General features: G+C 36.2%; 1 protein-coding gene across 3 annotated transcripts in view; it reads left to right on the forward strand.

Moving 5' to 3' along the window:
* The window catches only part of ncoa1 (nuclear receptor coactivator 1), a 109,084-nt gene that overhangs the window by 74,260 nt on the left and 7,054 nt on the right, over positions 1–27,770 (forward strand). For 2 of the 3 annotated variants that reach the window (XM_686652.10, XM_021468660.3), the window contains 11 exons: positions 5,907–6,013; positions 6,234–6,411; positions 10,194–10,373; positions 11,405–11,503; positions 12,548–12,688; positions 13,207–13,354; positions 16,225–17,197; positions 19,834–19,984; positions 20,073–20,261; positions 20,372–20,492; positions 26,196–26,364. In XM_686652.10, coding sequence (XP_691744.6) covers positions 5,907–6,013; positions 6,234–6,411; positions 10,194–10,373; positions 11,405–11,503; positions 12,548–12,688; positions 13,207–13,354; positions 16,225–17,197; positions 19,834–19,984; positions 20,073–20,261; positions 20,372–20,492; positions 26,196–26,364 — 2,456 coding nt within the window. The remainder of the gene's footprint in view (positions 1–5,906; positions 6,014–6,233; positions 6,412–10,193; positions 10,374–11,404; positions 11,504–12,547; positions 12,689–13,206; positions 13,355–16,224; positions 17,198–19,833; positions 19,985–20,072; positions 20,262–20,371; positions 20,493–26,195; positions 26,365–27,770) is intronic. The other variant, XM_009294874.5, reaches the window with a different exon arrangement.

Genomic DNA, 27,770 nt, shown 5'->3' on the forward strand with positions numbered 1-27,770 from the left:
TAGAGCTACATTGCTATTATGTGTGTAAATACGGCGCTCCAGCTCTGATCTAAATTTAGCCCTTCCTTCAAGAAGTTTTCACGTAGAATGCAGCCCAAAACAAACAGTCTCGTCCTCTCTTCTTTCCAGCTGCTGGACTGATCCATGTTCTCATGTGGTCCTTCAGAAGCTTTGATCTCGAGAGGAGAAACAAGGTTAAGTAGCTTGGCTGCAGAATAATCATTGACACTTTATATCAGTTCTTTGAGTCTAACCGAGACGGGAATGACCGAATTGTGACTCTTCGGTCTCAAGCTTTTCTCAAGAGTGCTCTCTGCACTTACTGCGACTGGCTCCTGTCCAAAAGTACCACTTTGCTCACATTAGTCTTAGAGAGGCTTCCGCTGCATAGCTTTCATCCACCCAGTCCAGAAAAGGAAGGGGGACAATAGTGAAATGATGTACGTGTTTCTTTGTGTGTGAATAAAGGCTTCTTAAACATTCGAGAAAGCTCTGGCGGATGGGGATGCGTAATATTTGTTTGGAGGGTGTGAATTACATTCAAAAGGTTAGTGGGCTGTGAGATTTATGAAAAAAGCCTTTGATACATCCGGAATTTTATACTTTGCTACTATATAGTAGGTGACAAATAGTATTTGAGCTGAGTAGTATGTCTGTATTCATAGTATTTGTAAAACTGTAGGTGAGAAGTACCCGGAAGGCCTACTACTTTCAGTGAGATACTGAAGTGTGCATCCCGAGGAATTTATGAATGGGAGTGAAGATGCAGCTGACGCAGTTAGGTCATGGGATAATTACAAATGACGGATGTAGTGTGTCTGAATTCCATTCATACTACTTACATTCATACCATATAAAACATCAGGCTTAAACACTAAGAATTTCTTCTACTAGCCCGATCGGACCAATGGTTCAGATTTTTACTTGCCCTGCCATTATTTTCACTAGCCCACCAAAAAAAAAAAAAAAGTTAAATTATTAGCTATTTCTTAGCCACATATTTTAAATAATGTGTCATAATGTTTGTAAATCTACAATTTCAATATATTTTTTAAAAAATGAATAAATGTATAATGAGCAAAATTCTAATTGTATTGCAAACAAAAGTAATAGTATGGAAAATGTGCAGGTATTTTATTGCAAAAAATGTTTTTATTGTGGCTGACCTGCTAAACTGGCGGCAAACTCTACAAAACATCACTTCATATTTTAGTTGTGTTGTACCCTCGTAAATGTCTGCTTCCAAGATGTTAGAAATGTTTTCTTTTAGCATCATAATTTGATGTTGTTTCCATGTTGCCGTCTTTTCACTGCACTGGTTGTTACGGAAAAAAAAAAACATGCTTACAACATCCAATCAAATAGGAGGAACCGAAAAGCAATATGGTGTTTATGACATCAGAGAGAAGGTAGCTTTTGAAGGCTTAAAAACACAAACTGTTTCTCGTTTAACGATAAGGCAAATTCAACTTTAGTAATGATCCTGTCTTCTGTCCCGAGCATCTCGCATGCTGGCCTCGAGCCATCAGGCAGTCCTTATTGTTGAGCCCTGATATAAGATACTTTTCTAATGGTTGTCAAGTAAATTCAAATGTAGTACCTATACAAGTATGCATTTTCAGACTAAGCAATACTAAAAAAAACTATTCTGCACAATTTCACTTTAAATTTTTACATTTACCCATTTAGCAGAGTCTTTTATCCAGAAAAGTAAAACTAAAAAACATAACTTGAGCATAAACTTTGCAGGAGATGAAAAACGAGTGGTAACACTTTATTTTGATGGTCCATTTGAGTATTAGTAGACTGTCTGCTTAATATATGTTGATATGCTCCTTCAACAGACATTTAATTGACTATAAGAAACTTTGCGAGTACATGTCAACTAACACTGACCCTAAGCCTAACCCCAACCTAACAGTTTATTTATAATCTAACGAGAATTATTTGGTATGTAGATGCAGCGTAACTTACATTTAACAAACGGACCATCAAAATAAAGTGGGACCAAACGGGTAAACTAGAGCAAATGATGCTATGCTTCATATCTGGTGTGAACCCAACAAAATCCTTTAAAGATGATTTTAGGTTGGTGATTTGCATCTCACTTAATTTTTTCTTGTTATTTAAAGTATTCATTATCCTAGTCTTTTGAATGATGTGCATGTTTACATACTCAGATTTAGGCCAAATCCCAATTCTATTTTTTATCCATACTCCTTCCCCTTAAACTTTGAAACAGAGTGTGAAGAGGAAGGGCTTTAAAATTTACCCCTAGGAAGTGGGACACCACTACAACACCCGCACATGTCATCATATGTCGTCGCGAGCACTTACTTACGATGGCATAGTTATTCCAGTTCTGTTTTTTTTTTTAGTATTTATCTTCAGGAAATCACCAAGGGCAACGATATCATGTTATCATAACCATATAATGCTGCAAAAAGATCGTAACTGAACTGTGCATTTACATCGTAGCCATATTCATCTATGTAAACACATGAAAACAACATTAACGTTATACCTGACAATGTAAAAAGGCCAATTTAGCATTTTTTAAATAGTTTTTTAAAAGCATGACCATAAATGTGAGCCATATAAGCAATTATCTTAGCAGAGTGAGAGCGCCTTAATGCTGGGAACAGCCATTACGATGTGAGAATGCTACACCAAAGACTTGTGAGTGGCAAACACAAACAGCAGGTAAACACTAAGAGAAATTAGGTGGAATTAGCTTGGCTAACAGTTCTTCAGCCAGGATTCTGTAAACAGATTAGCAGTGAAGCCATTCGCTTAAGATCTCAAGGAGCAATGGAAAGAGTTTTGAGCTGGCAAATAAGATAAAACTTAGATGCATTCCGGCATCGTACTTAAGAAAGATTTGGAGACATTTGTAGCACATGAGTGTTCTAATATGTTGCAGAGACTCAATCTTCTTTGCAGCTTAATGTATGTTTAATATGCATTGAGTGTAAGCAAGTATTAATTTGTAGAATAATCTGCATATTTAATATTTCCTAAATAGAGCAATAACTAAGACATACATAGAACATTTTAAGTTTACCCTAAAGCAGTGTTTCTAAACTGATGTGTCGTGACCCAAAAGTGCGTCGCGGGAACATTTTCAGTGGGCCGCTGAGTGTGTAATCAAGAGTTTAATTTTTAACTTATTTTGCTAATATCGGACTTTTATTTTGAAATGTGAATGCGACAACCGTACAGTTTGACATGTGAAATTTCAGCGCAAGTACAACCCCAAAGATGTAAAGTGTGAATTTACATATATTGATGACAAAAAAAGGCTAAAACCTCAGTGTGTCAGATGTAGTGAGGTGCTATCACGAGAGCATGAAACCTTCTAAATTAAAACGACATTTAGAAACCAAACATCTAGGGTTGTAACAATATACCGGTATGACGGTTTACCACGATTTGAACGTGCACGATTATCATACCATGAACAATTGGATATCAACGGTTTTAACCCTTAAAGACCGAGACAGCCGCCCGCGGCTAAAAATAAGTATTGCTCTTAAATGTTTAATAACTTTTGATCCGCTGATCCGATTCATACAATTCAAAGATTGGCATAAAGAAGAGAATCTTAGCTTTCCAGTGCTGTGTCACATAATATTCACGGACTTTCAGAGGCTCCGGAATCAGTGCGGTTACGTCATCAACATTTGACAACGCTGATTTGACAAAGAAACGCTCGTCACTGTGTCTCCGGACAAATCAGACATGATACATTGATGCATTATCCCTCCTCCATGCCCAGATTGGTTCAAACTCGCTATATCACAACCAATAAGCATAGGTTTCGCTTTTGTTTGTGGACCAAGCTTTTTGAACAACACGGAATGAGAGATAGGCATACATTTATGCGCGGCTAAATAAAACGCAAAAAAAAAAGTTTTGCATGAAATAATTCTCATACTAAGTACTTTTGCATGCACAGCAGCACAGAAACATGACAAAACAGTGACACAGCAAAGACGAACTGCTGCTCTTGCTGTTTTCAAAAGACGCAAATGAAGATGCAGCTGTTTGTATGCATTGCAGACAACCATATCCAAATCCATATCGATAGACAACCATATCCATGCTGGCACATAAAACCTAAGGATGTTCCATATTGAATCTAGTTTCGTTATGTAACTATTTATAGTATAGTAAATATTTATATCTATTTTTTACTGAGGATTTGCACCATGTTTATTTGGACTTTATTTGGACTTTGACGCATTATTTATTATTTTCTTATTTTTATTTGTTCATTGTAAGTGGTGTTGTTTATAGTAACTAAAAATATATTATTTGGAAAAAGTCAAATTTGCTTCACTGTTCTATTATTTTGTAACATTTGTAACATACCGTATACCGCGAAACCGTCAAACCGTGGTATTGTTTTAGACGATTATCATACCGTGAAAAATTCATACCGTTACAACCCTACAAACATCCCAGTTGCAAGGACAAACCTGTGGACTGTTTTCAAAGACAACTCCAATAGCTGAGGGCATCACAAAAGAGCCTAACATTTTTATGTTCAAAACAAGTACAGACATCCACACATCTTACTGTGCTCACAGTGTAGCAAAGGCCAAGAAAACCCACACAAAAGCAAAAGAGCAAATAACTGGTGCTTATTATAAAAATACTTATGATTATTTTAATAATTTTACTTTGATTTGCTGGTTTGTTCTGTTCAACCGGATCAGTGTTAATGTTTTATTAAAAGTTCAGTTTACTTAATGGTAACTAAACTTTACCTTACCCTAACCACTGTTTATAGTGTTTGACATTTTTACTTTGTAATATTTCTATAATTTCATAAATTTTGTTAAATGACAGCAGTAAAATATTGTTTATATGTAAGTCTTGGTGATTTTCTTGTCACTACTTGTGTATGTTAACAAATAAATCCAAATGAATTATAATTTCTAAAATTTTATTATAGTTCCTTAAAATTTGTGTCACGGTCACAGACCTTCATTATGATCACCATAGGTTCAAGTGGCCACATTCTAAAATGTAAAAGGCATCTAGTTTCTTGTATAAATACACAATTTACACTGTGCAAATCCAATTGTTTAACTATGGGGTCGAAAAGGCGTTACACTGTGGCTTCAAAGCAAGAAGGTCACTGGTTCGAGTTTTGGCTGGGCTAGTTGGCATTTCTGTGTGGAGTTTGCATGTTCTTCCCAGTGGGTGCTCCAGTTTAATTACTTCACACGAATGCTGTTATGAATGTATGAAACATGTACTTGTTTGTGGTAAAAAAAAAATTGTAATAATGTCAAAAAAATACTTAAATTTGTGCATCTCCTGACTCGCGTGTGCAGCCGTGAGGCTGTTGTAGCTGGTGTATTATGTGAAATTTTCATACCCCTTGGTTTCTAGTGTTGTTCTGAAAAATCTCTCAAATTCTATCTAATCCTTCCCTATAAGCCCTACACCTTTAAGCTAAAGAGAATTGGGTCACCCCTACCCCCTTACTTGTACGCGCAAAACAAGGAGTTGAGGTAAGGGGAATGGCTGAAGCCTCATTCACACTACAAGCGACAAGTGACCGTTCATTTCAATAGAGAGTGAGTGACTTCCGGCGACCTTCGTGTATGCGAACGAGAGGGACTGCTGGTGAACAGGTAGTATCGAGCGAAGCAACAAAGTTGAGAATCCTTCAACTTTATGCAAATGAAGAGCAACCTTCTTCAGTGACACCAAATAGTAGCACCGGTAGAGCTCACGTAACGCTATCTTAGCTTGCTCAGAGGCCGATTGTATTCTCTGTTCTGGTCGCCACCCTTCGCTGCTAGTGTGAATGAGCTGTAAGGGGTAGATTTGGGATTGGGCCTTAGACTTTTGCTTCACCTTTTTACAAAAGTAAATGTTTGTGTCTACAGAAAATGCAGCTCTGATGTCTCCAAATGATGAGGTGCAGCAGAGTGACATATCGTCCAGCAGTCATGGCATGGTGGAAAAGGAAGCTCTTGGGCCTCTTCTCTTAGAGGTTTGTTTGACATTTTGGTATCTTTATTTGTTGAATAATATATGTAGTAATTGGGATTTTATGGTTCAGAGTGTTGAGATGTATTACTATGCAGACCTATATCAGTGTCCTCATCTAAACTTGACCCAGTTTCTACAGATCTGAGTGTGAATATGATCCTTTGGTGCTTTCGTGGATCTTATTTTTGTCTTCCATCTCGCTTCTCTGCTCATTCCATAAGGCCCTGGATGGCTTCTTTTTCGTCGTGAACCGTGAGGGCCGCATTGTGTTTGTCTCTGAGAACGTCACCGGTTATCTGGGTTATACCCAGGAAGAGTTGATGACCTCCAGCGTCTACAGCATCCTTCATGTGGGAGATCACAACGAGTTTGTGCGCATTCTGCTGCCCAAGAGCCTTGGTAAGTCTCTCTGAATCAGATAAAAAAATTAGGTAAAGGTCTAAAATCACTCTACATCTAACATGACAAGATGAGACTTCAACATAATAACCAATTGGGAGATGTTAAAGGATTAATGGACAGTTTTGATGAGTACAAATTTAACTATGGGTTGGCACGAAAACATGTTGCCTGTTCATTTATCCCGTCACACTTGTTTACAGCATGTGTTAAAGAATGGCATATAAAGCCACATTAAAATGTTTAAGAATGTATGTTTCAGTTATAAAATTGCTAAATAAATGGACATAAAAAGACTGCACCTGCTCACATGTGAAAAATAATGTCAATAGTTTTAATTAGCTCATTTTACTTTGCAACCTTTTATCAGAACAAATGATCACAGTTATTGTAAAAACTATTCATTCAACAACAAAAACTAACTATCAGTGATTAAAAATAAAAATAAAAACAAAATATATGTTTAAAAACTGTTTAAAAATATGGTCCTTTTATTTTGATGTTCCGTTTGTTGAATTTAAGTTACATTGCATCTACATGCCAACTTATTCTCATTAGATTATAAGTAGACTGTTAGGTTGGGGTTAGGGTTAGTGTAAGTTGACATGTACTTGCAAAGTTTAACTAGTCAGTTAATATTAAGCAGACAGTCTACTAATACTCAATTGGACCATCAAAATAAAGTGTTACCAAAATGATACTATTTTTTCAGATAGACAGAACTGCTACAGACGTTTACAAGACTATTATATGTTAATTTGTTGATTCATTCACTCATTCATTTTCTTTTCGGGTTAATCCCTTTATTATTCTGGGGTTGCTACAGAGGAATGAACCACCAACTTATCCAGTATATGTTTAATGCAGCGGATGTCCTTTCTGCTGCATCCTATCACTGGGAAACATCCATACACATTCATTCACACACATTCACTACGGACAATTTTAGCTTACCCTATTTACCTATACCACATGTCTTTGGACTTGTGGGGGAAACCGGAGCACCCGGAGGAAACCCACGTTAACACTGGGAAAACATGCAAACTCCACACAGAAATGCTAACTGACTCAGCCGAGGCTTGAACCAGCAACCTTCTTGCTGTGAGGCGACAGCAAGAAGTGTCGCTGTGTCACTGTGTCGCCCGTTTATTTATTTTAATTCATTATTTATTTTTTAATTATCTTATAATTATTTTCTAATGTATCCTTTGGTCTTATTGTTTATGTGCCAGTTGCTTAAATTTTTAATTTTTGTTCCAGCCAGCTCCATATTTTGACTGTACATGTTATTCATGTATAATATGCATTTTATTTCATATAAATCCTACACAAACATCTTGTTCATTGTTAGATGGGTGGGGTGGGAGGTAGGGTCTTGAATTTCTTTTTTTTTTTGTAGTAAGCTAAATTCACTGTGTTAGTGTAGTTCCAAGAGAACTTAATGTATGGTCCATAGGCATGGAATGATAATCGATTTTAAAGTATACCATGGTTTGGAAAAGTCAAGGTTTTAAAACTGCCAACATTTATTGCTCTACTGTTTTTAAGTTATGTGTAAGATTTTCTTTATTTACATTTTTTTTTAGTTTTTAAGACATCAGCATCTCCAGCAGAAAATATATCCAAAGGTGTCGTTTTAAATCGTAAAGAAATCTGTGTTTTTGAAACAAATGAAGACAGCATAAGTCAATAATTCATTTGAAGTATTAGTCTGACAAGTTTACTGCTTCAAAATATTATAAATGCTTCTCAAAATAAAATATATTGTGTTCAAAGGGGAAAAAGTTTTTTACCCAAACATTTAAAAAGAGCATATATTATAGCAATAATCACTATACAGTGAAACCGTGATATTTTTTCCAAGGTTATCATACCCTCAGAAACATATTCTGGTCCATGCCTAATGGTCCATCGCTTTCATGCAAGTATTTAGGCAGTGTAACCATGGAGGGTGAAATGAGGGACAGTGGAGTGAGGATCCTTTTGCAGGTTTTAAATAGAATCATAGTCAGACAGGCAATGATCAACAACAGGCGCAAACGGTTACAAACAAGGCATCGTCAGGTAACAGGCAGATGGTCAGTTCAGGCTGCAGACAGGGTAAACGATAAAGCAAAGCAAGGGTCGGAACACATGAAAACTTTACCAGGAAGCGATTTTTAATGTTACAGCGTGTTAACCCAACAAGATTCAGCCATGAGAGTCTCAAAGTGAGCCGTATATTCACCTTATTCTCCGACGACGAGCGGGCGCTGCCATTTGAATCTTTTTGTCTCACGAATTCCGGTCACATTCACTTCCATTCATTTTTTGACGTTAAAAACTGCTCATTACGCTGCTTGATATTTTCTTATTATATTATTCTACTTGGTCTGTGTAGTCATGCAAACATTTGTTTGTAGAGCAAGTAGTTTGAACATTTTTATTATTTAAAAAAAAATGTTTATTATTCCTAGTCATTTCTCCCATAGGCGACTGAATCGGAAGTTCTAAGACAATCACGAAAACAGGCGCACTTCCGCATTTTAGAATAAGGTCAATACACATGAGCAGCATCAGCTGTGGGAGTGTAATCAATAGAGACTTAAAGCAGATGTGTGTGTGTGTTGCATAACAGGACTTGCAGTTCATATTGAGGCAGGATTGTTGTTCGTGTGAATGTTCTCCTGCGATCTGTGACGGTTAGTGGTCGGTAGAAGGTGGTTGAAAGTACAGGAGTTTTCCGGGAGAAATAAGAAAACGGGAGGGTATTGGGAGATGGGTCTAAAATACGGGAGACTCTCTGGAAAAACGGGAGTGTTGGCAGGTGTGCTCACACATACACTATGCACTCTGACTACTTCAATATTGTTGATAAGCCGTGGTGGGCATTTCTCCCTGTCTCGCACTGCACACTGTCGACCAATCGCAACAGACTGTCATCGGTCCAATCAGCGCTGGTTAGCATTGCATTAAGGAAGGGGTTTGGGAACAAATGACTTGCTAAACGAATCATATGGGAGTCGCTGGGATAATTAGGTAAAAATAAATTCAAATTATAAGACAATGGAAGTGTTTTTTGACCCTGCATGCATATTATACTGTTATTGGAAACCCTTAAAACCAAAATATGACCCTTTTTTATGTGTAATAGGGGCTCTTTAAAATACAGTCAGAATTATATTGATGGAATTGGAAAGTAACACACAAAGTTCAGTTTGAATGCAGCTGAATAAAAATACACGTTTTATGCACAGAATATTTATTTTTAATTACTTTAATAGCATTTATTTGCTTAAAGCAGGGGTGTCCAAAGTCAGTCCTGGAGGGCTGGTGTCCTGCTGATCTTAGCTCCAACTTGCTTCAACACACCTGCCTGGAAGTTTCTAGTATACCTAGTAAGAGCTTGATTGGCTTGTTCAGGTGTGTTTGATTAGGGTTAGAGCTAAACCCTCCAGGACACCGGCCCTCCAGGACTGAGTGTGGACACCCCTGGCTTAAAGCATGTGTAAAAAAAGCTGTGTATAAGAAGTTGCTAAAAAATAGCAAGTAGAATTTTAAATAAATGAAATTGTAAGTGACATTATTTTTACCTTAAAAAATTTAAATAAAAAGCACAGTTTATGGGGAAAAGGAACTAAAGTCAGGTTGAGCTCTTCACTAATCATTCACTGTATATACTAGCACAAAGGTTAGAGGTCAACATTTTTTCACTTCAGAACTCAGTGACTCTCCACTGGTGGTCTTTATCTCACACTTCTCTTACCTTGCACATCTGCGTGTGTGTTTGTGTGTGTTTTTAGTAAATGGTGTGCCATGGTCTCAGGAGCAAGGCCGGAGGAACAGCCACACGTTTAACTGCAGGTTGCTGAAAAGGCCTCCAGACGAGGTGGACTCAGAGAACCAGGAGGCCCGACAACAGTATGAGCTCATGCAGTGCTTCACAGTCTCTCAGCCCAAAGCGCTGCAGGAAGAGGGCGAGGGTGAGACCACACACACACACACACACACACACAGAAAATCAGACATTTAAAAACTTTTAGCTTGGAGTCAGATGAAGCTGTCATTGACACTACATTGAGATCGGTTTTCATTTTAGGATTTGAAACCACTGATTAAAAAATTGTGTCGTTTGCATTTATCTTGCTTTGACTTTATTAAAAAGTTATTTGAGTCATTGCAGAGATGTATGGATGCAGTCCTCCAAGCTCATGGGAGTCATACATAATATTAATCCTTTTTCCACTGCACCATGACTTTATATTCCATACTGTACATTATTTCTGTTCAGTGACAAGACTTTTGTCTAAGCAAAGTCAGACCTTACTGTCCTAATTAAATAGTTAAAAATCAAGCCATGATCATATTTTATTTTGGTAAAATAAGTGTAATCTAGAGGCCTTTGCCTTTCATTTAAGCCAAATCATCAACTAGAGGTCAAGTTATTTTTTGTTGTTACATTTGTCAGGTCATGTAGCTTTAAAAAAAATATTGTTTTTAATCGGCAAGTATCACAGAAAGTTTTGATTGAATTAAAAGCTGATTAAATTAAAGCTGATTAAAAATACATAAAAATGTAAAAATATTTATTATTGTGTTTATTTGGTGTTTTCTTGCTAATAATAATTGCCAAAACCTTAAAACAAATATAAAATATAGCCATATATAAGACAATTGCCAATAATAGGAAGTAACAGATTAAATTTTGTGCGTTTTTGTGAATAATCTGGTTGCATTGTAAAAATAACGTCATGCTTTTTTGTTCCTCCAGATTCTTTTTTTTTCCTTGTGTCCCCTACAGTACAGTAAAATTGAACATGTTCTTAATATTGTTCTGATCTGCTATATTGTATTTGTTTATTCTAATAAGATGTGTTTTAATATTTGATGCACTAACTGTACAATTTTTTTTCATTTAACTGAATAATTCTCTCATAATTCATGGGTAATTGCAAACAAAAAGTTGAATAGCCTTATAGTCTTGTTTAATCCATTAAATGTCTGTTGTCCACAGACCTGCAGAGCTGTTTGATCTGTATAGCATGTCGAATACCCCGTCCACCTCAAATCCCTGTTAGTACAGAGTCCTTCATCACCAAGCAGGACCCTACAGGTACGGTTTCACTACACACACACAAACACACACGCACACACACACACACGTACCGGTTTAAGATGCTCGACTTGTTGATCTAGCCACAATATCAAGAAGTAACAGCTCATGCTATGTTATTTAGGTTTAGACTTGACAAAGCAAAAAAAAAAAAAAAAACCTATTGTTTAAAAAAATGTAGCTGAAATATGTTAACAGTGAGTACGTTTACATGGACACCAATAATTTGATTTTAATGCGATTAAGACAGTGCCCTGATTAAGAGTCCATCATGTAATGTATTGTAATGTAATGGGTATTTATATAGCACATTTATTGTGTATGGCCATACACACAAAGCGCTTCACAATCATGAAGGGGGGGTCTCTATATGTAAAATATGTAAACATCTCTCTATGTAACCAGCGATTTTTGATTAATTTAATCTGATTAAGGTCATAATCGAACTAAAGAGAATTTATTATTAGAATTAGGACATGTTGATTACGCCGATTTTAGTCGCATTATTGATGTGCAGTACAGTCATGTAAACACCTTAATCAAACTATTACCATCATGATAGGACTTTTCCCTGCGTTTTCCTACAGAATAGTCCACACACACATACACACATACACATATGGCTGTTGACACTCTCTGCACCTACTGCGTCAGTGCAGACCACAGACATCTGCATCGTATGCGGAGGTTTTTTTCTTCCATTCAGCATGCGGTATGAGTTTGAAAAATTAAAAATGAAACACCCGCAATTACATGAATCTCCGGAGGTAATGTGAATGGTGTGTTGATGCAATGACGTTAGTCAAATTATGTGTTATAACATGTAAAACGCGATCATGGAAGGAACATTCAAAAAACAAGTCATGTAAACATCTTAATCAGATTTATTTTCTTGATTAGATTAAGGCAAATAATTTGATTCCTCATGTCCATGTTAACATAGTCAGTGATGCACAAAAGTTTTCACTTTCTTTTCTTCAAGCAAAGATCTGTTGGGTACATTTACTAATCTTTCTTCTTGTGTGTTTGTGTGTGCATGTGTAGGGAAAATCATCTCTATTGAGACGAGTGCTCTGAGGGCCACAGGCCGACCAGGTTGGGAGGATCTGGTCAGGAAGTGCATCTACGCTTTCTTCCAGCCTCAGGGCAATGAGCCCTCCCATGCCAAGAAGCTGCTTCATGAGGGTAAGCACTTATAATCCTACAATTAGCACTTTTCACATGTGTATATTTCACTTGTATACATTTCAAGGTTTTATCTACATAATGTTACAGTACCTGAAAATGCTTTTGTTAATAATTTCTTTAAATAATAAAGTAGCTGGTATGAATTGACCTGTATTTATTTATGTAGGTATTAATAAAGTAGTGTCCAATGTCTATTTTTAATCAAATTGCTAAATAAAGGTTTAAAAAAAATAAATATATAAAAATAAGATTTTGAAATAATGCTTTTAAAAGAAGTCTTTGCCATTTTTTAATACAGTAAACTGCAAAATTGGTGTTACTCCTGTTAATATTATGACCACATCATCCTAAAGTTTTATAATATTTCATAAGCTGATGTAGTTGTTCCTTATACAGTTTTGTAGAAACTGTGACACCTTTTTTCAGGTTTAGAATTTATTTGAAGATTCATTTTGAAATGCATATCTTTTATATTTTTGTGGAATAAGGAGCTGAAATTATGTTTGCTTTCCCAGTGATGACCCACGGCATGGCCATCAGTCCTCTCTACCGTTTCACACTCAGTGACGGGACGTCCCTCAGTGCGCAGACGCGCTGCAAATTCTGCTGCCCCCAAAACCCAGACGTACAGCCCTTCATCATGGGCTTTCACACTATAGACAGGTAACTCTTTTTTAACAACACACAATACAGACAATATCTTTTGTATTAAGCCTGATGATTTTTTATTTTTTCTAATTATTATTATTATTATTATTTGTATAGTTGTCTCAGTTTGGAACATTGCAGGATCTGCCTCCTTTAGTCATGTTCATACAATGTTTGCTTTATCTCTAGATGAAGTTTTGTTTCGTTTTTGTTTTGTAAAGTATGTTTTTCATACTTTACGTTCAGCATCTCTTTTTATATGAACACAATTTTATAAACGCAGCAATTTAAGAGCATCAGCAGAACGTAATGTGCAATAATAAACAGGGGACACATTGTTGTTGTCACCAGTGAATGTGGTCAATCATCAAAATAGCTGATTATTCACCAGCCGCAGTGAAGAAGTTGTTCTGTAACTTCTCTGTATCGTAATCGTAATTCCTAACCTGCACTCACTGCTTAAGTCAGACCCTGAGCAGTCTACACACCTCAAGCAACTCAGACTGCATGAAATGAATTTAGAATAATGTTTGTTGATCAATGGAACAATCGATGGAGGTATCTGTGGTATGTGTACAGTAGAGCTGCACGACTCTGGCTAAAATGAGAACTTTTGCTTAAAATCAAGATCACAATTTTCTCACGATTCTCTAGATGTAAAATAAAGGTTAATATGAATGGGCTATTAATATTATTGTTATTTCTCAAACATATGGTGAGATAAACAATAATAATGTTAGGCCTATGTGTTGGTCTACTGTTGGTTAAAATGCTAAACTTTGTGTAGACTTGGAATGGTGGACGGAGTTTAAGACTTTAACCAGTCCTGGTTGTTAATTCACAGTAAAGTGATGACATCAGAATACAACTATTCATAATACTAAAGTTTAATTATTATATTTGAGGCATATAGGTGTCATTTGTCATTGACAACATTATTAGACCATTTTTACACTGGTAAAATGAAACATTTGTCATCATCAGATTTCCTCTTGCACTATATTAAACAATATATAGGCTAGAGTAGTTATACTGACACTGTTAAACATTATTATTATTTTATTATTATATATTATTATTATTATTTTCATGCACAACACTCTGTGTTCAACATGAAAGAAAAAACATCAAACGCATGTCATAATTATAACTGTAAAATGCGATATGATAAATTAAATGATCTGTGCGCTGGTTTCACTTTCACTGTCAAGTGTGGATCATTGCTGCTGTCACTTTGAAAAAAAACATACATCTTTTTTAAACTGCTCTCAAATGATCACTCGGTCCTGATCTTGAAAAATTGGCTGAATCGTAGAAAAGCTGAATTAAGATCATGTGTAGGGTCGAATGAAGATCGATTAATCATGCAGCCCTAGTGTACAGATGTGTAATATTACAGACTGGTCACTTTAATTATTTTACACATGAAAAAAATAATAATAGCTTAATAAGTACCAACCTGTCCGGGGTCTACAGGTGTAAATGAGCATTTTTGCTAAAACCTGACTGACACTATGCATCTTGCAAATGATTGTTCTAGGTTAAATGTATTGTTGTATATTGTCCTTGTATAAAAAAACTTATACAACTGAACTAAACTAAAACACACCAATATGTGTATGAGCCCACTGCGCAACACTAGTTGTTTCCATCAACCTATTTTTATGCACATTTTGGATCATCGCATAAAAAATGCTTTATAGAAACGCATAAAATGCATACAACTGAGTTTATCCTATATGAAAAAAGTAATCTGATTTAGTTTTTTCTTTGACTCATTGGATGGAAACGCTGCTTTATTTGTAAATCTTTTTTTATATAATTATTTTTCTGGGTTTTCACCTTTAATGAATAGGACAGTAGAGATTATTGACAGGAAAGCATGGGGAGCAGAGAGAGGGGAATGATCAGCATAGGCGGGAATCGAACTCGGGTCGCCGTGAGCATCAGAGTGCATGTGTCAACACACTTACCACTACACCACTGGCGCTTTTGTTCCCAAGTGTGCACAAACACAAAAAAGGAATTTTTTGTGGGTTTTTTTCCCCCCAGAAGCTCAGGATACATACAGTTGAGGTCAGAACTATTAGCCCCCCTTTGCTTTTCTCTTTCTTTTTTTAAACATTTCCCAAATTATGTTTAACAGAGCAAGGACATTTTCACATTATGTCTGATAATATTGTTTATTTTAAAGAAAGTCTTATTTGTTTTATTTTAGCTAGAATAAAAGCAGTTGTTAATTATTTTTAAAACCGTTTTAAGGTCAAAATTATTAGCCCCTTTAAGCTATATATATTTTTGATAGTCAACAGAACAAACCATCATTATACTATAACTTGCCTAATTACCCTAACCTGCCTAGTTAACCTAATTAACCTAGTTAAGCTTTTTAATGTCACTTTAAGCTGTATAGTAGTGTCTTGAAAAATATCTAGTCAAATATTATTTACTGTCATCATGGCAAAGATAAAATAAATTAGTTATTAGAAATGAGTTACTAAAACTATTATGTTTAGAAATTTATTAAAAACCAAGAACACAATAACAGAGAATGACATTTAAATAAGTGGAGAATAAAGTAAACAATAAAAATTCTGAAGTTTTATATATACAGTATATACACACAGTTAGGTTCATAAATGTTTAGACATCGACAGAATTCTAACATTTTTGGCTCAGTACACTAACACAATGGATTTTAAATGAAACTTAACAAGATTTTTAACTTTAAAGGTATTTACATCCAAATCAGGTGAATGCTGTAGGATTACTACAGTTTGCATATGTGTCACACTTGTTACAGGCACAGTAAAGGTGTATGTAAGTTTAATTCACGTTTCTGAATGGGTACATAGCTAATAACTATTTTTTAAATTGTGTTGCAGGGAACACAACACTGCTAGCTCTCAGGAAAACACTACCCCCAGCCTTTCGTCTCCTGCTGCTCCCCCTTCCCGCTCGCCTGCCCTGCAACCCTCCAGTGACCTCAGCATCCATCTCAACAACACCAACGGCACCTGTGCCACTCCCGGCCCCCTCACTCCCACTCCACCAGGCTACCTGACGCCCAGCCGCGTCGGGCCGTCACAGCAGGTCAGCAGCCCCTCTCCACTAGGCAGCCCTCTTACAGCAACCCCTACCTCATTCATGTCGCCCCGACCTCCACGGGGCAGCCCGGGCCTGGCCAGCAGCCCACGAGTGCCCGGACATCCATTCTCCCCCTCAACGCCCAGCATCCACTCGCCAGCTGGTGGACTAACCAGGCAGCAGTCTGGCGGTGATGGTGTTGGTTTCTCGCTCCCTTCTCCTTTGCCCCCCAGACAGACTCCAACTCCCAGCAGCTCGCCGGCAAGGCAGCCTCCTGCCAAACCGCCAGAAGCGTCCAACGATGAGCCTAAAAGCAATCAAGTCGGCAACCCCAAGCTCAGCCAGCTTTTAGATGGCGCGAGCGCCCCCGAACAAGACTCACAACCCCGTCCTTCACCCACGTCCCAATGCCCGGCCTCACACAGCAGCCTGACAGAGCGGCATAAGATTCTGCATCGGCTGCTTCAGGACAATAGCCCTGCAGATGCTGGCAAGGAGCCGGATATTAAAAAGGAGCCCCCGACCAGTCCCAACTCAGCCTTGATAGCACGGGGACTCGGGAAGGAGCCCCAGGACCACCAGCTGCTACGTTTCCTGCTGGATACGGATGAAAAAGACCTGGAGGACTTGCCACCTCCGGCCACCCTCAGCCTTCAGACGGTAAAGGTGAAAGCTGAGAAGAAAGGAAGCAGAGAGAATGTGTCCTGTGCTGCTGCTTTGGCCAACAATGCCATGCCTGGCTCACCTCAATCCAGTGGCAAGGCCAGCCCGGTATTTATGCCAAAAATTTCTCTTATGCTTAGCAAGGCTGCATTTTTTTGGTCAAAACACACTTACAGATTATTATTATTTTATTTGACGAATTAATTATTTTGTTTATTCAAAATTAGAGGCAGAAATTTACTGTGTTTTCTCAAAAATACAATACATTAGAAGAAAGTTTTAAATGTATTGACTTGAGTTTAAGTCCAAATAAATTACTCCTTATCATAAAGAAAAATAACAAATAAATGAGTTATTCAACAAAAAATAAGTATTTCACAATAAAATCAGAAGAGGAAAAGAATCATAAAAATAATTAGAAATTAATAAATATAATTATTTTATTTATTATATAAATTATAAATATATTTATATTTTTAACAAAGGATACAAGTTAGCATATATATTGTAAAAGTCTTGGTTACTAAATAGTCCGCAGTCACAACCTCTGAAAAAGCACAAAGAAAAATAATAGATACTTTCCAGGGATTATTCATTAAATGTGTCCAGCAGAGAACATAAAGAATTCTAAAGAATTAGAACAAAAACAAGAGCATTCTTTATGAACAACTGACAACCCAAAAAAACTTACAAATGTCAAGAGAACACCTTTATTTAACATGGAAATCTGTTGTAATGTCTAAAGCAGGGGTAATTAAGGGTAACTAATACAGTATTTATTTTTTATATTTTATAATGAACTTATTACAGTAAGTAAATTTAAAATATCTATAATTTATGAGAATAATTTATAGCAGAATGGAGTTACACTAGTTTTTGCCTTGATTTGCTTGCCCATGTCTAGCACTTTGTTAAGTGACAATATTCATGTTTTAAAAACTCAGATTCATTTACATTTAATTGAAACATTTAATTTCAATTTACTTTTTTTGTAGCTCCGCAGTAAAACAGAAAAACAAACAGAAAAAGGTTACGTCAAATTAGAAATGACAGTGCCCAAACCTCTCTATTATTTTCAGATTGGATGATGGGCCAAATCAAAGGAGGGGCCTACTTTGGCCCGCGGGCTATACGTTGGGCATCTCTGGTCTAAAGTCTTTTCTGTGGCTTTTGGTTAATTTAATGCACCCTTGCTAAGTAGCAATATTTATTTCTATCTATAATAATCTCAGCAATATAATTTTAGAGGAATTTATGATAAAAAATGCACAGGTACAATACATAAACAATTTAAATAGCAAAATATTGTGGGCATAAAGAGTTCGCAGCATTGTATTACAGTAGTGGCCACATTATCATGTTTCACGAGTACATGTTTTGCTGAATGTTGCTAATGGATACTTCTGGATATTTGGTTTAATTTTGCACATTTGATTTGATTTGAAAGTCATATTATTATTTGTTTTTTTCAAACTGCATTCCAATTTGGTCTGTGTAAAAGTATAAAAGTATTAATAATGACATTTATAGATTTGACATGACAAAATATTAACTATATTGAAATGATTTTAAAAAAGTACCATTAAAAACAGTTTGTTTGCCATTTTATTATATATTATAACTATATATATATATATATACACACACGCACACACACACACACACACATACACACAAACACAATATTTATTTATTACATCTTAGTTATTAAGGATAGATAGATAGATAGATAGATAGATAGATAGATAGATAGATAGATAGATAGATAGATAGATAGATAGATAGATAGATAGATAGATAGATAGATAGATAGATAGATAGATAGATAGATAGATAGATAGATAGATAAACATTAGTTAATGCACTGTAAATTAACATGTCAATAAATGTAGTAAAAATATAGGTAACACTTTAGGTCACAATTCACAGTATTAACAAAACATTGACTAACACTACTAGCTTAATAATCTACTAATTAGCTGTTTATTAATAGTTAGAAAGTTAAAATTGGGTTTAGGTTTTGGGTAGGATTAGGCATGCAGAATAAGATCATACTTTATAGCAGGGATGTCTAAACTTGGTCCTGGAGGGCCGGTGTCCTGCATAGCATCTCCAACTTTCTTCAACACCTGCCTAAGTATACCTAGAAAGAGCTTGATTAGCTGGTTCAGGTGTGCCTGAATGGGGTTGGAACTAAACTATGCAGGACACTAACCCTCCAGGACCAAGTTTGGACACCCCTGCTTTATAGCTACTAAGGAAAAGTTAATATGCTAATAATAAGCAGGTAATAAGCCAGTAGTTAGTAGCGTGAATTGCGACCTAAGCTAAAGTTAATTTTACTATTTTAACTCCCGCTTTTCAAATCTCATCATCAGGTATTAACTGTCAGGAGACTTGTCAAATCTAGTGTATGCGCTAACACTGGTTTTCATCACATTTCGTCTCTGCATAACTTTTCGCTCCTCTCAGCTTTGTGTCATGTCACAGGAAAAGACTATTTGCTGAAATAATTTGCAGCTTCAAATGCCCCTTCAAAATCCCACGGAATATTTGTGCTATATTTCGCAGGCCTTTTTCTTGCCAGATTTACTCTGTTACTGTGTACTTAAACTGTCAAAGCATGTGTTGATTTGAAGCGGTCATGTGTGGACTTTGTCTTTCTTGTGCCCCGGTGTGCCTTTTGATGTCGATGACCTTTGCTCTTATTCCCACTCCACTGCTGTGTGTGTTTACACGAGTAGCAGTTTCCCAGTACCGATCTGGACACTTTAAACCAGCTCTTGCCCACTCTGAGAGCCTCTGTTGGAGGTAAAACAGTAGAGGAACCCAGTGAGGACAGCCTTTCCATCGGGGTCAATGTGAAGAGAGAGTCACCTGGAACATCAAGCCAAGGTGAGGCTCTTCAAAACCATCAAACATAAACTCCATAGTAAATATAAATTCACCATTCTTTTTTTTTATTCCTCACTTCTTTTCATAGCATTCCCTGATGGAGAAAACCTCTCAAGTCAGACCTCTTTTGACTTTTGTGACCCATCCACACCAAACCAGGGTCAGAGTCAAGTCCAGGTGTCGGATCTTGGCCAGACAGAGCTGTTTCAGCCACCTAAGGAGAGCAGCAGCCCCTTTGCCAGTCCAACAAGCCACAACTCTTTTAACACTAACACAGGTTTGGAATTAAACTCATCACATGCTATGAAAACAGAGAGTTTGATTGGCTAACGGCTGAAAGGGCTTGGTATGTTAAGATGATTGTATTGTTTTCTCTTTTTGATTCAGGTCTGGCCAAACTGGAGCTTCCAGATTCTCAGCAGTTCCAGGCTTTGCCTCTGGTTGAACCAATGACCTTTGATAACAGTTTGGCCAACCAGACACAGGCCCCTCTGTCCTCTCCTCAAGAGTGAGTGTTTTTGTAGAAATCTGATCATGGTCAGGCTACAGAACTAAAAAAAAAAGGTTAAGTAACTTAAATTTTAAAAACTAAATTTTAGGCCTTTAAAAGTATTAAATTCACTGAAATATTGTGTTGTAGGGATTAAATCCTTTTAAAAAGTTCTTCATTCCTACAGTATGTCCAAGCAAAGCTAACAAATTCGGCTGACCCCCAATTACCAATAATTCCTCTCAAAACTTTTGTTTCTATTGCAAAGAGATACAATTCACAACGGCTGTTAGACATTTTTACAGCAAATTCTCCAAATTAAATTCCCTAATCAGGGAAACCTAAAAACCAAAGCAACACATCTCTTTACATGATCTTTTATTAATAGAAAAACTATTTTTCTGAAGTAACTGGGCCATAAAAAAAACAAAAAAAAAACATTTGTATTCAAACTTGTCTAAGTAAAATTTCAATCTTAATGGATTTAAAGGGTCTTAAATTTGACTTGAAGAAACCTGCAGAAACCCTGTGGAATGTTATTCAGTCAGTTTATTAATTATATTTTGCTACTATCTTATGTTTTGAAAGCTAACACTTTTTATTAGCAAAAAAAAAAAAAATATATATATATATATATATATATATATATATATATATATATATATATATATATACCCTAACCTTATATAACCCTTCATGTCCATTTTTTATATAATTAATTTACATAATTTATATAATGTATATAAAGTTTATTATTCTGCCTTTAAACTTCTCAATCAACCTTTTTTATTCTTCGTTGTATAAAAAAAATTAATCGGATGTCATTTTATTTTAGCTTAATGTTCACTAACAAACAATATTTTTAATTGTTTTAAGCAAACACAAACAGCAATATCAATTGAAGTGATTCGTGGTCATTGGCCAGTTTTTTGTGAAGGATCACAAGTATTAAAGGGTCATTAACAGTGGCGAAAGTAATTTTAGTAGTTTTAAAAATGTGTACTTTTACTTTCCCTTGAGTACATTTTTAGTGCCGTATCAGTACTTTTTAATCTACTACTTTCCTTCAACCTGCAGTCACTACTTAATTTTTTCTTGTCTATTGGGATTAGAAAAGTCAGTCCTGTGATTCCTGTCCAATCAAATCGCACATAGAAGGTAAATCGCATCGTAATGAACTACCTCAAGACATGGCGTACATGGAAATTTATAATTGCTGCAAATCGTTTGGAAGCATTAAAAGTGTCCAAGAAAATTGTCACACACAATGACCCAGAGACTGCTTAGATGCATGTCACTGATAAGAAGATGACGAATGTCTACTGTATGATGACTGAAATGGATTTAAACAGCCAGCAGGCACAAGAAGTCAACATGATGTCAGATTGACGTTGTACCCCAACATCATGGAGACGTTGCGTTTTCTTTGGAAATGAAAATCAGGTTGACGTCAAAACTAAACGTCATCCAAACGTCAGTGCCCAACATCCAACCTAAAATCAACCAAATATCAACGCCTTATGATGTTACAGCTTGATGTTGTGGTGACGTTACCAATATGACGTCTATCAGATGTTGGATTTTGGTTGCCATACCTGACGAATAAATGTCAGTATTTGATGTCAATATGACGTTGGTTTAAGATGTTGGCTCGACTTTGGATTTTAGTCACAGCAAAAGCTAAAATCAACAAAATATCAACGTCATTAAACTCACTACAAAATGTTACAGTACGTTTACACACATCCACAAATTACATGTAAGTGCATCAGCTTTTTACAGCGCAATACTCACTACCCCTGAGTACTTTTAAAAGGTCTATTTTTTTTACTCATACTTTGAGTAATATTTACAACAGATACTTTTACTCTACTCGTACTATATTTTTAGGTAAGTAATGGTACATTTACTTAAGTATGACTTTTCAGTACTCTTTCCACCACTGGTCATAAACCCCTATCTTAGAGTTCAAATCGAACTCCAAATTTGTAGCTTAATATGGTAAAATGTGAACTAAAGTGTTGCTCATATTTACTACATTTATTAACAGTTTTAGTTCACAGTGCTTTAACTAATCTTAACACACACAGATAAAGTTTAACTAATGTAACAACTAAATTCTTTATCTTTAGCTTACATGGGTGTGCGAAGGTGTGAGCAGAAGGTAGAGGAGTGGCCGTGACAGGACAAAACATTTCAGAAAGAGGAGAGTGAGCTTACTGTCATCTGTCAGTGGCCCAAATTGACAGTGCTTATTTGAAAATTTAGGTGCACACACCTACTTTAAAGGGAGAGAAAAGTCCTTGGGCACTTGAGCGTTTGAAAGTCTTGTCTGTCAGCATTTGAATGCAGTGTCAGTTCACTGATGGATCAGCTAATATACATGGCTTTCAAACATCCCAGTGTCCATACAAGCACACTTGTAAGCCGATCATTAGAGCCAATCACAGTCATCAGTGCTTACCACAGGTTTGAAATATACTTGCGGTTGTAGCCAGATTGAAACACATCTTCTACCCGCAGCACATGGTTTCCTATATGCGACAAATAAAAGTGATTTTTAACAATATTTTTACTTATTATACACTTTCTTTTCAATAGATGTAAGGTTCTTTAATGGTTGTTAAGATAAAAAAAAGAAATTCACTATTTGTTTTACTTTTATTTTATTCAGGAGCCATGTGCACCCACTGACAGGTAAAATCTGCTGCTGACATTTTGCACAGTATTGCCAAAGCATGTTAGATATGTATAAAATATGTAATACATCAACATCATCAAATAAAAAATATATGCAGCAAATGAGAGATAAATGACAATAGAATAAAAGCATCTATGGAATAAGAATCTCTAAAAAAAGTTTAATAACTACAAGAATAAAAAGTGTAGATTTTTAAAATAAGGCAAATGAGTTAATTAAGCATTTCTTACGGTGTACAAATATTTTGCCGCCAGTTTAGATGTAATTTTGTCCTCTCTGAATAAATAGTAAAGTTTATCTGATATGTTTAGATCAAATGATCAATTATATAATGTTTCTCTCCAGGGTCGGCCCGTGGCATAGACAATAGAAGCAAATGCTAAGGGCGCTGCACATCCAAGGGGGCGCCAGAAATGAGCGCGGTTAAGTTGGTTTTGTTTTCGATATTCCTGTCACATTCAGTGATAGACGGCAATAACTCAAAAACCTCATACCCTAAAAAGATCTAAAGTGTGTTACCTACAAAAAGACAAAGCTGGTTATGTTTCACAGCTGTCTTTTTCTATCGTTTCGCTCGACATTACAACCACTGCTCCGTTTAAGCCCTCGCAATATGCGTTTAGCTGGAGGAGCTCGCGCTGGGCAGAGCTCTCAGTAAGGGATCGTCAAAAAAGTGCTTCTTTTTTTTTGTTTATTTTTATTTTTTTATTTTTTACTCCGTCCTGCGTGTTTTATTTTAAACACAACTAATTTTCACTTAAATGAGCACAAACAGTTACTAAAGTACAATGCTTTATTATAGGTCTGTGCATTCTTAAGTGACACACCTGTTATTAAACAAAACACAATGAGACATTCATTTGCTGCTCTTCACTAAATAACTATAGTAACTGTAATCAATATACAAAAACAATTAAAAGTGAAGTAGATTTTATAGCTTTATTTAATTTCTATATAGGCTAAACCTTTTATTTTATTGTCAATATTTTACAATGTTTGCTATGTATTCTATCATTTGAAGCTATTTGTTGTCCCATATTTTTTACATCCCAACGTTGACAGATTGCTAATCAATAAATAGCTATAGTGCTATCTGTAAGTTTTAAAATCAGCTAATGTTATAGGAGGGCATAGATGTTATGGAAATTAGTAATAGCAATGTAACTACCCCCATCATTCCTTCCTTAAGCAACTATGTAAATATTAGATCTATTCAGCAATAACGTTAGCTGCATTGGCATGCTTATTTGACGTTTTCCCAGCTTGTAGTAGTCGTCTAAAAAGTCGATCATTTAGTTTCTTATGACTATACAATAGCAGTGGAATTTACTGCAATGTGATGGGGCGCCTCCTGAAATCTTGCCTAGGGTGCCAAATTGGTTAGGGCCGGGCCTGTTTCTCTCGCTCTTGCGACTGTGCACACGCTGTCAGCTGTAAAGCCAAGCAAAAGTAAATTGTGTTTAAAAAAAAATTACGACGGCTTAGAAAGCAAAACCAAAAGCCAAATCCTGGATATTTTTGGAGATTATTTTTGCAATTTTAAGTCCTAAAAAGGCACATCCCTATGGGTCTCTGCAGAGCACATGAGATTGTCTGTGAGAGTGTTGACAGTTCTTGCACACACAAAGAGAAGTAGGAAACATGTTGGGCGAGAGAAGCTTTTCCACTAGTTAATCGATTATGGATGATTGGCTATTTGGTGGATACAATAAAAGTGTAAAAGGATGATAATAATAAAAATAAATAAATGTCACCAAATATACTTGGACGGCCGTTAATATACCTGGGTGGCCCTCCCATGTAAAGTCTATGTGTGGTAAGCACATATCTGCCAATCAGCTGTGGTCAAAATGCATTCGAGAACTGCTTTTATCTTCACATTTTTTTACGTTTTAGTCCAAACTCGTAGAAGTTGGCATCTCTGACAGTCCATCATGAACTCCTAACTACTGTGCGGACTCATAGTTTGACTCAATTATTCAGAAATTCAAATTAAAAACGCAATTCATATTTAAAAGCAGGTATTTACAATTCTAGTGGCAGATTCACATTTCTCTTTACTTTTATTTAATTTTTATTTTATTTACTAAATTATGGTGTAAAAGCTCAAAATTGAATAGCTCACAGCGGTCAAACTCTAATTAAATGTAATTAACACACCACATTAAACTAATTAAATCTTTAAGGCTTGTTTAAAAGCTACAGGTAATTCTTTGGTCACACTAGAGTTTGATGTGAAATTCTGTTGTACGGCACTTTAAAAAAGGGCGGGATTAAACAAGATGATTAGACATTAAAGAAATTAGCGATTGCTCCATATTTAACATTTTTGTACAGAGAGGTCTTATTTTGATCTTCAATTGGTCACACACAGTCACGTGATGAGATTTCGCAGGTCGGAGTTTACCAAGCTTGAATTTTGCAATGCAGCGAACTACGAAACTTTTGCATTTCCGGTTTGTCACATTCCCTTGCGTATGAAGGGAAGTCTATTGGGCAGAAAGTGCAGGTTGAATGTGGCTTAAGGGTGTTGAAGCAGAGTTGGATTCAAACTCCAGGGCAGCAGCCCTCCAGGAACTAAATTTGACACCACTGAGCTAGGCGTTCCTTACAATTAAAGCTAGCAAATGCTAATGTTGTCTTTTTTTTATGTGTTGAACATCAGTTATGTTAAAATCTTATTTTTCATGACTCTAATATACGTTTGTCACTTTGATGTATAAAACAGTTAATGAGAAGAAAAGATACAAAGAACATTGTTGTACACCTACTTTGATTAGCATCTGAAAGTAAGTGTTGCTGTTCTGAAAGTGTTGGCTGGTAAAATGTTTTTTCTGGTCCCTCAAGAATCAATTACCACTATAAACATCACCCGGGTCGGAAGGAAACAGATGTGTGCTTTCACCCAAATTCTACTAAAAGTGTTAGCCAAATCAGCTAGAGTACCTGTCAAATTCTCCATCTCCAGTAGCAGTCAGAATCTCAGACCATCTCTGTCATTTGTGTTTGTCTCTGAGCAGGCAGTGTGTCCCGTGTCCGCTGGATGAGATGCTGTGTCCTCCCACCACCCCAGAGGGACGAAACGACGAGAAGGCCCTGCTGGAGCAACTGGTCACTTTCTTGAGCCACACTGACGAGAGCGAGCTGGCAGAGCTGGACCGAGCGCTGGGCATCGATAAGATTGTTCAAGTTCGTATCATATTTTCGTCAATGTTCTTTGCTGACCTTTTATTGTATAGTTTTGACACAATAATTAACTTTTGTTTCATATTTGCAGGAATTCACTAAATACCAGTTAGCAAGATTAAATAGTGGGTGTAATGAGTTAAAGTTAAAGGTGCTGTAGGTGATCTGCCTACATGCTATCCATTAGCATAATATCTTTAAATATCGTTAAATCTTTAAAAATCATTTAAGATGACCCACTTGATCATGTCATTCACCAGTTAGAAAACTTTATAGTACTTTATAATACTACAATTCTGAACTAAAAACTGTATTGAATCTAGCACGTTTTCAGTTGTGTAGCAAGCAAAACTTGTCATAATGTACAATATTTTATGCATGCAAGGATCACTGGTCACACTTTCTCACACGCTTTTTCCTAAAGTGACTAATGTATGCTTATTTGTTGACTGGCAGCGTGCTGGAATTACACTTTTTACTTAGCCATGTTTACTTGCTTTAATAAGCCATTAAATAGTCACAACAATCTTTCACAGAGAGATTTAGGTGGCTGAACAACACTTCTGTGCATATAACCCATGGCCCGAAATTTACTTTTTTACTTGGTAGCACCGGTGCTCCGAACTTCAAATATTTAGGAGCACCAGAAAAAAATTAGGAGCACCAGAAAAAATTTAGGAGCACCCACCAAAAATAAATGAGCTCCATAGCAAATTGTATTTTAAGGGAATTATTGTATTTGAAAACAACATCAATTAGGACTAACAAAAAACAGAAACAACTCTCTAACTAATGCTGAGATGACATTAATATTTGTGTGCAATAATTCCAAAATGTACGTCTTATAATTATAGAATATTAATGATGATGAAAATGACAATAATACTAACAATGATTTACATTTCTCATCATCTTGCTGCCTTGAATATGTTTAAATGCAAGCTATCCGCTGTAAAAGTCAGTTACTTTATGAAAAATAAATGTATGGTTTGCATCAAAAAAAAAAAAAATGAAGTATTGCAGTAGGAAATATTTATTTTGTGCTATTGTTTTTATATGTATGTCAATTTAATAAATAATATTTCTGCTACAAAAAAAACGAAAGATTATAATAAATCATTCAATTTAATGCTGAAATCTGCAAAACAGTCATCAGTAACTAAATAGAAAAATAATATACATCTCAAGAAAGATGTATATCTCTCTGGTTTCCCCCACAAGTCCAAAGACATGCGGTACAGGTGAATTGGGTAGACTAAATTGTCCGTAGTGTATAAGTGTGTGTGTGTGTGGGTGTGTGGGGGTGTGTGGGTGTGTGTGGGGTGTGTGGGGTGTGTGGGGTGTGTGGGTGTGGGTGGGTGGGTTGGGGGGGGGGGGGGGGGTGTGGTTGTGGGTGTGGGTGTGTGGGT

The sequence above is a fragment of the Danio rerio genome, chromosome 20 (assembly GCF_049306965.1).
Source record: "Danio rerio strain Tuebingen ecotype United States chromosome 20, GRCz12tu, whole genome shotgun sequence".
NCBI lineage: Eukaryota > Metazoa > Chordata > Actinopteri > Cypriniformes > Danionidae > Danio > Danio rerio.